Raw genomic sequence first — 12,679 nt, 5'->3', positions numbered from 1 at the left:
TAAATTGCGTGGTCAGAGATTTTCATCACCTGAAGAAGCTGTGGAAGCCTACAAAACGGCCATTTTGGAGACCCAAACTTCCGAATGCAATGGTTGCTTCAATGATTGGTTTCGTGTATGGAAAAATGTGTCAAAGTTCGCGGAGAATACTTTAAAAAGCAATAAATACATTTTTAAATAGTAATGTTGTTTCACTTCCTTGATTCCCGAAATTTTCAGTGCCGCCCTCGTATGTAATTTTTCCCGTAGGAAAGGAAGGATTATTGTAGGTAGGTATTCACATCTTTTGAAAAAAGATTTCTTTGAGACTTGGAAGTAGATTTTTTTTATTAATTTCAATGATGAAATAGAGTAAATAAGTTTAGCGATTTCGACGCGTGATAACGAATTTTTTTTTTATGAAATGGATGACTTAATAAATGAAATTTTGTCAAAATATTTATCTTTTAGCTATCTAGAGACTATTATTATTGTTATCTTTTTATAGGTCGCAAGTTCACAGCATGCTTCCAATTCTAAGGGCGATGTTATACACAGCAGCCAACATGTCAAACAACTATCAGAAATTGGCCAAACGGATAATGGTGATACGCTGTCGTTAATAAAAGAACTCTTGAGCAGACGTGGCCTGGAACATAGAAATCACGATTCGACTGTACCGAAAAGAGTCAAAATTACTTACAGAAGAAGATCTACGAACAGTAATAAAGATAATACTGAAACTGATAATAGTAAACTTGATACTGGTGTAAAGACCAAACATGAGTATTTGGAACATCCTCTAGATTCTAAAGAAGCTGAATTACTTCCATTTCTGCTGGAATATTTAGACAAAAGCGATAAAGGCAATTCAGTCAAACTCCTAAAAGACACTAGACGTTCGGCTTCCAGTGAATATGAAAAAAATCGTGAGGATAGAACTGAAAATAAGAATGAGAAGGAAGGTTTGGAAAAAAGTCATCAAAATCGACGCGGATGGAGTCTTGTGGTATGTATTCAATATTTTTTATTATCATCATCATTATTAATATGTAGTCTTTTAGTCTACTAACAGAATCGCAAACCTCTAATTCACCAGAGGAGGAAAACGTAGTTAATGCCATCTTATTAATATTAGTAAATTTACTGTGGATCAAAATTTATCTTTTAAATTAATATGATTAGTGATTCTTGTTTGAACTTAATGTCATACAGATACATTTTATTGAATTAAATTATAATTTCAGGTCGTAAATAACAAAAAACATAAAGCAAATGGACCAGATAACGATGTTATTAGTGCAATTCAATATGGCAATATCCACTCTGGGGAAGGAGGAAGTGATGTAATCACAGGAAATGGGCCTTATACAAGATATCAGCAAAAAATTGTACCGTATAGGGGTTATGGTGATTATTCTGGAGGAGAAAATAATATTATGTACCATTTAGAACATAATAATGAAGATTCACATGATAAAGAAAACGTTGGATCAAGAACGGTATACCAGTTAGAACACAATGATAAACATTCAGGTCACGAAGAAAGTTTTGGGTCAAAAACATTTCAAAAACAAAAACTAGAGCCGTTGCAAGTTGAGGAACAAGTGAAGAAACTGTGTGCTAACGCCAAAGCGAACCTTTTGGACTTTTGGAAAGTCGCAGCTGGTTACTTCGGCTTGGATAATAAAAACCTGAGTGATAAACAGAAGATGGATTTATTTCTAACAATTCTAAGATCAGTTGACGGTACGAAACAGGCTAAGACTCTTGGCTTGAAACCACAAGAATCAAAACTGTCACCAATAGAACCAGTAACTGAAAATCCCGCAGATATTTATTGGTCAAATGATAACAAAGCAGAAAAACAGCAATACCGGGAACCACCAAACACAGGAGGATTTGAAGAAAAGGTCGTCTTTAAAGATCAGCAAGAACCAAGCCAAAAAGAGTCTGGTTTATATGGATTAGATCTTCAAGATTTCTCGCTAGTAAATGAAGATGCACCAGTTAAACCTAATTCTGTTTTCGATGTGGTTTCAAATGATAAGCAAATTTTCAATAAAAAGGAAGAAGACGGCAGTAAAGAACATTCTTTAGATTTCAATAAATCTGAAGAATCAGAACGTGGGTTTGACCCTACATTAGAACAAGAAGTCTTGAATGAAATTGTAAAAACTACTCCAAAACCCGAGTTTGAATTAGATCTACAACATGATGATCGACGCACCGATGATGATGATGCATTAGTTCAAATTAATGATGATTCTAATATAGATGTTGAAAAAAGCAGAGAATATGTCACTAAACATAGTCCCAAATTAGGGACAGACTTTGGAAGTTCACAAATAGAAAACGAAGAAATTGAAAACGTTTCAGATGAAGTAACAGTTGGCCCTTACATCGATAATTATAACGATACATTATCGTCAAGTGAATCAAATGCACCTGTTTCTAAAGAAAATGTATCATCTGATGTGACGGAAAATAATAACGATTTTGTTGAACAACCAAAAGAAGTCACTGATTCAGAAGATGTAAATAAAGAATTGATTGAATTAACGCAACCTGATGAAGACAAAACTCCAAGCGAAGAAGTTGCTAATGCACATAAAGATCACGAATTCGAAATTTTCGGTTTAGAAGATTCTGAAGAGACTTCTAAAGTAGGGAAACCTAATAAATTATCATTGCTGCTCACACTACTAAAAGGACTACCTAAAGACAAAAGAGCTAGAATACTGTTACTGCTAAAGGCTCTAAAGGCAAAACATAAAGACGGTAATCAAGTAGAAAGTCTAGACGATATTACTGATGCAAATAATTCTACTGCAGAGTTGGAATCACTGTTAAAAGGCTTGAAAGGAGAACCTAAGGATAAATTAGCAGAAATATTGCTACATTTCATAGCGAAGAAAAAAGCACATCCTAAATTATTAGTCAAATATAAAGTAGCCTTAAAAAGTAATGGACAGGCTGAAGCTAATAACGATTTATCAGATCAAAGCGGGTCTGATGATTCTGACTCAAAAAATAATGAATCTGATGAAGTAAAACCTCGTCCGAAACTTCACCTAAAGTGGAATGTACATCTCAAACCTACAAATGATTTAAAAGGAATGCTTTTCCAAATAATCTCCAAGTTCAATCAACACGGAATATCAGATGAAGCATTGCAAGAAATAAATTCTGATCTTGATAAGGCTCTGACTGAAAACGATGACGTCAGTGACTGTCAAACCAAGGTACTTAACGAAAAAATTAATGAAATAAAGAAAGGTTTTCAAAAACTATTGAAACTAAGACAGGAAGGAGATGCGAGCAGTGAAAATGATCAATAAATTCAACAAATAATTTAGAATAACTGCATAATTTTTTTATTGGTAATATTTTCGTACTTATTTATTATTCGATATTTTTACTTTTTTAAGCTTATCTATGTTTTAGGTACCTCCTATTAATATACAAGATTATTTTATAAATATATTTATTTCAAATTTTAAATCTTTAATTTTATTGTTTTTGTGTGGTTTCGGCTGTAGAATCCAACCATCCCTATTCCCGTAGATGCTGTAAGACGAAAATATAGGTATGCAAACATTAGACCTCCCCAACAAGATTGTCCAACGTGAAAATTACAGGACAAATCCTTTGGTAAATTAGAGAGGGAGGATCCGTCTTCCTAAAGTGGATACCAAAATTATCTGATGATGATGATAAAGATGATGTAGGTACTGCTTTAGACATTGAAATCTGCATAGACATAGAAAGAAGTCGCTGCCTAAAACAGACAATCGCTATTACGCACTTACACACTAATAACAGCCGTAATTATCGCGAAATCATTAAAAACAATTTGTTTCGCGTTGCTTGTATGTATCATAATTATTCAATTACACACCCACTAATGTGACTACAAGTAAATATTTGACGCGTGCCATTTTCTAGAATTTACTCATGAAGGAAGCTGTGGAGATGGTGCTGAGAAAATTTATATTAGGTTTTTTATTCGCTATATCATTTGCAGATGAATCGGTAATTATTTAATTAGTTTAAACTGCAAGGTCTCATTAACGACCCTTGCGTTAGTCCTTTGCATTTTCGTGTTAAAAACCGTATTTTATTTTGTTTAATATTGGCAAGTTATCTACAGTCAACATGAGAAAACATATTAAGTATTTAATAAATATCCTTTGAAATCTACTTTTATAACAACTTTCATTTTTATTCAACTGTACTAAAAGCTTTCCACCTTACAGCCTCCCAATGTTCAAAACTTAGAAGCGATACTACCTATGCTNCCTATGTTAAATGGGCCCTTGCAATTTCCACCGCAGGCCGTTGAAACTCAGGTAATTTCCTTTTTTATAACTTGAACGTTTGAGTTTTTATTTGGCCTGTGTTTCATTTGGAAGAAGTCTTGTTTTAATTTTAATTTCTTTTAGCTAAACTTTCAACCACAAAATGATAATCAGCAACCAAGTGCGCAACTGGAAGAACTGTTTCAGGTACAGCGGAATATACCTACCCATTCGTTTTTAATAATGCTTTTATCGACTTCTTGGGTAGTATGCTCATTGACTCTGACTTTTTTCCATAGAGTAAACCAACCAGCTACAGACTTTACGACGCAACATTAAGCAATCGTGAACCAGATCGATGTACTGCTACATCGTATTTCTCCGATACATTGCTGCCAATTCTCAGAGTACTACTCCAATTCTTAGACCATTCACCTGAGCCTGAAAAAGCGTTCATTGTTTGCGAGTTGATCAAGAAGTATTTGAACGTGGCACCTCCAAGTCCAGAGAAAGTGATTTTCTTAAAGGAGCTGATTATTGTAGAAGAACATTTGCTGAAGCATAAAGAGCATGAAAAACCCCACTTCCATCCTTCGGACGAACATAAGACAACAATAGTCTTCCAAAAAGATTTGCCTGGATTGCATCAGGAAAACTGCAGAGAGACTTTTGGAAGACTGATACAAACAGCAGTCAATGTTTACAAAGAAACAGCGAAATACCCGCAGTGTGTGCCAAGCGGGTATGTTGATGAAAACTTGTATCATCCAAACAATTACGTGAAACCCCAAAAACCGTACCAATTTGTCGTGGTTTATGAACACCCTCCAACCTCTTATTATAAACCAGAAGTTAGTGGTCTCCCTATATTTTCTAATCTGGATATCAACAATCCTCATTTGGATCATCTGTACCCAAGCGTGGTAGATGGAGGCCCTGATAGTAAAGTCCCAAATAATGATTTTGCTTTAAAATATTTACTCCCGAATGGCCAAGTTACAAATAACCCTCTTCTGCCATTGCCTCAGCAAATTCCTAAATTTGACATAACTTTCGTCAAACAATATGAAAAAGAGCATCCAGAAGCTCCCAAAAATCCACTACAAAATAACCTGTTACTACTTTTAAACCGGTTAACTGGTAAGCCTTCTTACGACACAATTGTGTCGTCACTTCAGCCCCAAAATACCCTGGAAAATAATCCTTCACTTCTCAATAACAATGTACCAGATGACGCTAAGAGACATTTTACACATATTTATCCTCCGGGCCATTACCACGTGGCTGGAGCAGATAATGATCAATTGCAAAATTACCCTGATTTGACTGTTGTAAATTCTAATCCAAATCTGCAAACAAATCCTCCTCCGAACAATGCATTTGATTACCCAGGTCAAGTGTATTACGTTGCACCTGGACAACCACTAGATGCTCCTTATCATTTATACGGTGAACATCTACCTGGTACTGTCAAAGGTCCAACCAACGAACCTCTTCCATTTAAAACACAAACGGAAAATAGACCTGAACTAACTTTAGAAATACTGCTTGGTTTACTTGCACACCCAGAAGGAGGGAAGTCACTGACTGGATTAAGTCCTCAACTTGAAGAGCTTCTAAAAGGCCAACTGTGGAAGTATTTGAATCCAAATCTCAACGCGAATCCCTCTAATCAATTCCTTGAATTACAAACACCGTATACAAATGTTAACAGTCCTGACGGTGTACCAGATCATAGTTTACAGGATTATCTAAACCACCTGCAATCAGATTCTGCTGGAGCATATTCTGGAAACACCAAACCAGATTACGAAGCGCTTTTGAACAATTTGCAACGGTGGCAAACCATATCGAATGCTAATAAATTACCTCCATCGCAGAACAAGGCGAACATTATCGAACTTACGTACGTCCTTAAACGACCTAAACCATTAATTTACCGGCCGATTTACTACGTAAAATACAGATTGCCGTATGAAACATTCCTGCACAATTTCCAAAATTTGGTTTTAAGGAAACCAGGTCTAAGATCAGAGCCTGAGCATTTGTATCAAGAATTAATAGCTGCTTCGAATATCAGCGATATATCTCCAGGGTTGAGAGGTTTTGAGAAGGACGAAATATTGAAACTGGTGTTCGGAAACGGAACTTTAATTGGCGCTAGAGTTATAACTGTACCAGACAGTGTCTTGAATGAGCAGTTAGAGATAACAAAGAATCTGAATGCCGATGTTGCCCCAGAAGTAATCAAAGAGCTGAATAGTAATCTAAATCTTAATGAAACGGTGATAAAATCTAATTTGAAAGATGGGTTTGCGTGGCCTAAAGCACCATCGGAACCTTCATCGAAAAATATTGATGACACATCAACCCCTCCAAACTTAGCAGCCCAATTTACCCATACGATACCAAGATATTTAACTCCTGCAGAATCTACTACGCATTCTGAGACAGAGGAAGGGCATCCTGGAGATTCCGTTATGGCAAGTCATCCATTAAACGTGAAATCCTTGCCGAAAGGTTGGAATTCTGATGTTTCCAACTAGCAAATTACATACCTACTTGGAATATCGATACCTCTGGGCTCAAAGGTCGTAAAGGACAAAGTACGGCTTTTCAGGAGAAGCAAAAAACGATTTTTTATTTTTTTATTCGACGATAACTTTTTTGTTTTTTGAGCTATTAAATTATGACTTATGAAGAAAGTGCTTAGAATTCACAGCATTTTCCGAAGAGGTATTGAAAAACTGAACTAGAGCTGTATTTACTGAGATAAATTTCCTTTACGCCCTCAAAATTACAATAAAAAGACCTTTACGCCCTTCAAATATTCGTCCTAGGCAAGTTACTCAGGACGTAAGTCTATTTTTATTTCACAAAACTACAAAACTAAGGTAATAAATGACAAATTTACATAGTTTTGTAGGTTTTCATAGGTCGTAACGGGACACCCAGGTAAGGTATTATGAAAGGGTAAATTGATGATTTAGCTTAAATATTTAATATTTTATGGTATTTCATATGTAATATACAATTTCTTCACATATTTTTAATTAATTATGGTCTTTTAAATTAAATAAAATTATTTTCCGTAGCTTCATAATTTAATGCACATAATTTATGAAACTATTTAACTAGAAGTTTTGATATCTTCGAACTAGAAGAAACTATTTTCGATATAAAAAGCGAATTTAGGAAATAAATATTATGACGCTTTTAAATAAAACTTCATAAATGTCTACTATTTAGGAAAAACCGAAAACATTTTTTTATTTTTTATTTATTTAATCATTATCATTCTTTCGAAAAACTACAAATAGCGGACTTAATTCCATAGCGCAGTCTGTCCACCAGTTGACCTTATGATAATGCAGATAGAATAGAATTAATAAGGACAAACGAAAACCAAACTATAATTATTCTAAATTATTTTAACAATTCTAAATAGATTAAACATTATTAATTCATAGTAGCTTAAAATTATGTCATTGTACTTGGTATAAAAGTAGAAAAGTTAGGTAAGTAAGATAACAAGTAGGAAGGTTTTCATTCTAGTAAAGTACATCCACTTACTTTACTCCTACATAATACCGTTTTTAAAAGCAAATTCCTATTATTCCTACTAGTTATACTTTATTAGCTGATCCAAATAACTTTAGAAACTATATTAATTTATTATAATTGTAACAGTCAAAACTCAAAAGTGGTTTTGACCAAGGGCGTTAGTCAAAATTACTAGGAAGTCGTTAAAAATAATTGTTAAGTGTAGCATTTTGTGTCATTTGTGCATACAAAATAATGACACCTAAGGTACTACAGTAAGGTAGACTTTTTACGGTAAGACTTTTTTTTCTCATGATTTTTTCGGAACAAATCAAGATTTTTCAATTTTTATGATGACTATCCTAACTTAATTAGGTAATACGTTATTTTATAGCATGTTTTTATTTTCTTAAATTAATCATCTTTTAATAATTATCTTTTACCTGACAAAGGTATTTGTCAAATATGTTTCTTCAAATATGAGAAATAATAAAAAGCAACATTACTTTACCCGATGTGGGTAGATGTCATCATTTTATATGTACGAATCACATAAATGTTACACTATAAAATAGTTTTATTACATATTTTTAATGATTTTTTAGGTTCTTTCGTTTGTTCCAAACGCACATACTTAAATACTATAAGAAACATCTATAAAATTTACCTTCACAGTTATTTTAATATCCTCACTGTGTAGATTTTTACAATATTTGTTTAGATAATCTAAGGGCGTAAAGGACAAAATATTTAGACTTTGGTATGAAAATGTAAGGTTGTATAGGACAATAGATATACTACATGTACATTATACGCCCAAAAAATTGTGTTTACTTGTTCTTTACTACCATGGTAACTGTACTAAAAAATCAAATGGTATTTACATCCCAATTTTCACGATGAATTCTGTTCAGCTTATCAAATATGATGGGTCGTAAAGGCACTTTTTTTGGGAATTTCGACAAACTAAATATACAGATCGATAGAGAATTAAATTTTGAGTAAAACTGTATAAATAACTCATTTTCGGTATTTTGTCCTTTACGACCTTTGAGCCCAGAGGTATCGATATGTGTAAAATATTTGTAATAAAACATGATTTTTTATTAATCGTGTTGTGTTTTATTCTTAGATTAATAAAACCTAGATAGATAGTCAGTGCACGAAAGGTGAGGCAGATTTTAGTACAGGGTGAAGAAACTTCCNATCAACCCTTCCAAACTTAGCAGCCCAATTTACCCATACGATACCAAGATATTTAACTCCTGCAGAATCTACTACGCATTATGAGACAGAGGAAGGGCATCCGGGAGATTCCGTTGTGCCAAGTCATCCGTTAAACGTGAAATCCTTGCCGAAAGCTTGGAATTCTGATGTTTCCAACTAGCAAATTACATACCTACTTGGAATAGGTGTAAAATATTTGTAATAAAACATGTTTTTTATTAATTGTGTTGTGTTTTAATGTAAAAATGTTATGGTTTGGGAATTTACCAATGACCCTTATATTAGAAAAACAAATCTTCATATTAACATCCTATCCGGACTTTTAAGCTTATTATTGAATGAGCCACTAGGAATCAAACGCAGAATAATTTGCAGGATAACTGCGCCACCCCACCACACCACTGCGCCATCGACTCTCAGTCTCTAAAGGCATTCAAAAGGAAATTCGGATTTTCGTCCGTTCATTAAAATTATTAATTGATGGATGAGTTTATTCTGTGAGTTAGGAAAGACTTAAATCTTACGAAAAATACATGTTGGTTTTAAATGTGTATTTTTATGAACCAAATTAGAAAAATAAATCTTTCAGTAAGCGCGACATTTTTATATTTCTTTGACTTATTGTGACTTGGACCACTTGTGAGAACAAAAATATCATTAAAAAAAAAAAGTCAAAGTCGATTTGTAAACAAACAGTGCGGTTGTGTTTTTTTATCGATTTATAAGTATTTTAATCCATTATTTCCGTAAAATAAGCAGTGTTGAAGTGTATAAAAATAATATTTATCAATTAATATCTCTTTCAATGTTCTTTAGAAATTAAAAAGATGTTAGGACAGAGACCGAAGTTTATCCGCCCCGGTAAGTTTTCTCACATAATTTTATTGTTAATAACTGTTATTATTATTTAAAGTAATTCGTGATTACTTTTTTTTAATATTGCGCGCTAAATTTTCTTGTCATAACCTAAAAAGTAACTTGAAAAGAATGTTGCTAAAACATGATTTTATAATAAACTAGCGACCCGCCCCTGCTTCGCACAGGTACAATGTATCAAACTTAAAATCCTTCCTCTTGAATCACTCTATCTATCTAAAAAACCGCATCAAAATCCGTTGCATAGTTTTAAATATCTAAGCATACATAGGGACAGACGGACAGGAAAGCGACTTTGTTTTGTAATATGTGGTGATGTAGGTACATACAACGGCACATTTAACTTCTGGACTTCTAATAAATGCCTGTTGCTGGTTATCAAAAGTAATAACTTAGAGTAGGCGCACACAGTTGATTTTTCGTCGGCCGATAGTTAAGTCGGGCAGTTGATCAGTATGGGCGTGTATGGGAGTGCACACACTACACCGATTCGATTTGGCCGATTCTTCATACAATTTAAAATCGGGCACAACTATCGGCCAATAAAATACTCTTAGTGAGACAGTTTTTCCAGTTACTAAACAAATGCTATCGAGTCAACTGTATTGAGAATTCATTATTTAATTACTGATTTATTTTAGGTGACGATGATCCCCTATACCCAACGCGCAACAAAGATGGTGTCATAGAAACGCTGATAAATCCGAACACAGACTCAGCGTTGGCAACCGACAACGATGCTCGGTCCAACTTCGTTTACAACCGTCACCATCACTTACCGTTGGAGACTCAACGGCAAAGATTACCGGTGTTCCAGTACCGGAATCATATCTTGTATTTGTTGGAGAAGTATCAAACGTTGGTCCTGATCGGTGAAACTGGATGTGGAAAGTCCACTCAAGTCCCTCAGGTAAGTGCTTTGTTACTTTTTATCGTATTAAAGCAATACATTTTGTATAAATTTTTTTAAGGCATTTGTTTCTGCTTGCTTTGAAGATGCATCGTTATTGTGTAATATTCAACAAAATATGACACACATCTCTTTCTAGCTCTATGTTGATTTGTTTACTAAGAAATCTAGATTATCCATTTACATAATCTGTTTTACTATCATCTATTAAAATCACCTGCAGCTCAAAATAATGACTCCATACATTTGNCACTCCCCAACAAAATTGAGACACTATAAATGACATAAGATTTTTGCCTCACTCTTGACCACAGATTGACGAAGCGTTTGTATGAAGACTATCCATCTAGGTTTTATTAATCTAAGGTTTTAATGTAAAAATTTTATGGTTTGGCAATATACTAATGAATGACCCTTAAGTTAAAAAAACAAATCTTCATATGAAAATCCTATCCGGACTTTTAACTTAAGCTTATTATTGAATGAGCCACCAGGAATCAAACGCAGAATAATTTGCAAGATATAACTGCGCCACCAAGTTGCGCTATCAATCACATCTCAAAGACATTCAAAAGGAAATTCGGATATTTCGTCCGTTCATTAAGTTATTGATGAGTGAGAATGAGATGAGATGAGGATGAGTTATTATGTGAGGAAAGTACCTACTTAAATCCTACGAAAAATACATGTGTTGGTTTTAAATGTGTATTTTTATGAACCGAATTATAAAAATAAAGCTTAGTTCAGTAAGCGCGACATTTTTATATTCCTTTGACTTGTTGTGAGAACAAAAATATCATTTAAACAGTGTTGCCAGAAGGATACTTTTGTAACCTTTTAGGTTACTTTTGTAACCTTTTATGTTACTTTTGAACTGCTGTGGTTACTTTTAGGTTACACTAATGAAAAGGTTACTTTTAGGTGATTTTTCAGAAATTGTAGAATTAACTTTACAGGTTATTCAGTATAAAATTTTAATAGTGATAATTTAAAAATTATGCATTTAAACTTGAATTTGATTTATTATTTGTTAAAGACAATGAGTTTTAGCAAATGTTTTTTTGATAATAAAACGCAAATCCATGAAACGGTTTTATACGACCGGTCACTTTTCGGTCTTCATGGAATGGTCAAAATTTCGAATTTAACCATCCATGAACTAGAGGTGGGCGCCACGCCGGCGCGCCGCCGCCGCCGCGAATTTTTTCACGCCGCCGCCGCCGACGACCAGCTGTCGGCGCGCCGATACTGATACTGTACAAACTATTTGCAATTTATTCCTCTCCTATACTGTACTAATTTGTGTTTCGAACGCTTTTTTATTGAGCTGAGAGGCTATTCTAGTTCAATAAAGTCCTAGTATCACTGCGACTGGACCGATCTATTGTTTGTGATCGCCGCTATTTTCCATACAGTGCGCCTCCGAGTCCTGCATCCATTAGGAATTGCAGTATCTTTTGGGGGGTGACATGTTTTAAATCTTGTGGGCTTAGGATGTGTTTGCCCAGGTGTAAGCTCCGCTTGCGCATCAAAGGTCCGCAGTCCATGAGAATGTGTAGTGGCGTTTAATCTGCCTCTTGGCACATCCTGCACGTTCTTGATTCGGACAGTCCCATAGTGGACAAGTGCTTGTTTAAGCTGCAGTGTCCAGTGAAGGCTCGAACTAAGATGCGCATTTGGATCCTACTCAGTCCTATGATCTGCTAAGAGCATTTTCGGTCATAGGCTTTTATGAGAGCTTTGGAATGATCTGAGCTTTAATCCTGGCGTGTCTGACCATGCCTTAAAGGATTTGTTTAAATAGATGTTCTCCAAGGTCATTCGAGCGAGACTTTTGGGAATG

At 34.5% G+C, this 12,679-nt stretch overlaps 2 protein-coding genes across 2 annotated transcripts; both read left to right on the top strand.

Annotated features, from left to right (window-relative positions):
* The first annotated feature begins 882 nt into the window (after positions 1–882).
* Positions 883–3,339, top strand: LOC114350762 (uncharacterized). Its single transcript, XM_028301678.1, has 2 exons — positions 883–988; positions 1,227–3,339. The coding sequence occupies exon 2, from the start codon at positions 1,419–1,421 to the stop codon at positions 3,318–3,320; it is 1,902 nt and encodes a 633-aa protein (XP_028157479.1). The 5' UTR covers positions 883–988; positions 1,227–1,418; the 3' UTR covers positions 3,321–3,339.
* Positions 3,340–9,732: 6,393 nt separating this feature from the next.
* LOC114350761 (probable ATP-dependent RNA helicase DHX35) lies at positions 9,733–10,896 on the top strand. The gene is made up of 2 exons (XM_028301677.1): positions 9,733–9,911; positions 10,568–10,896. Exons 1-2 carry the CDS (start codon positions 9,878–9,880, stop codon positions 10,894–10,896), a joined length of 363 nt encoding a protein of 120 aa, XP_028157478.1. The 5' UTR covers positions 9,733–9,877.
* The last annotated feature ends 1,783 nt before the right edge of the window (positions 10,897–12,679 follow it).

The sequence above is a fragment of the Ostrinia furnacalis genome, unplaced genomic scaffold, assembly GCF_004193835.3.
Source record: "Ostrinia furnacalis isolate ACB-3 unplaced genomic scaffold, ASM419383v2 OfSCF0969, whole genome shotgun sequence".
NCBI lineage: Eukaryota > Metazoa > Arthropoda > Insecta > Lepidoptera > Crambidae > Ostrinia > Ostrinia furnacalis.
The sequence above is the reverse complement of the archived record's forward strand: the minus strand, read 5'-3'. Positions and strand labels throughout refer to the sequence as shown.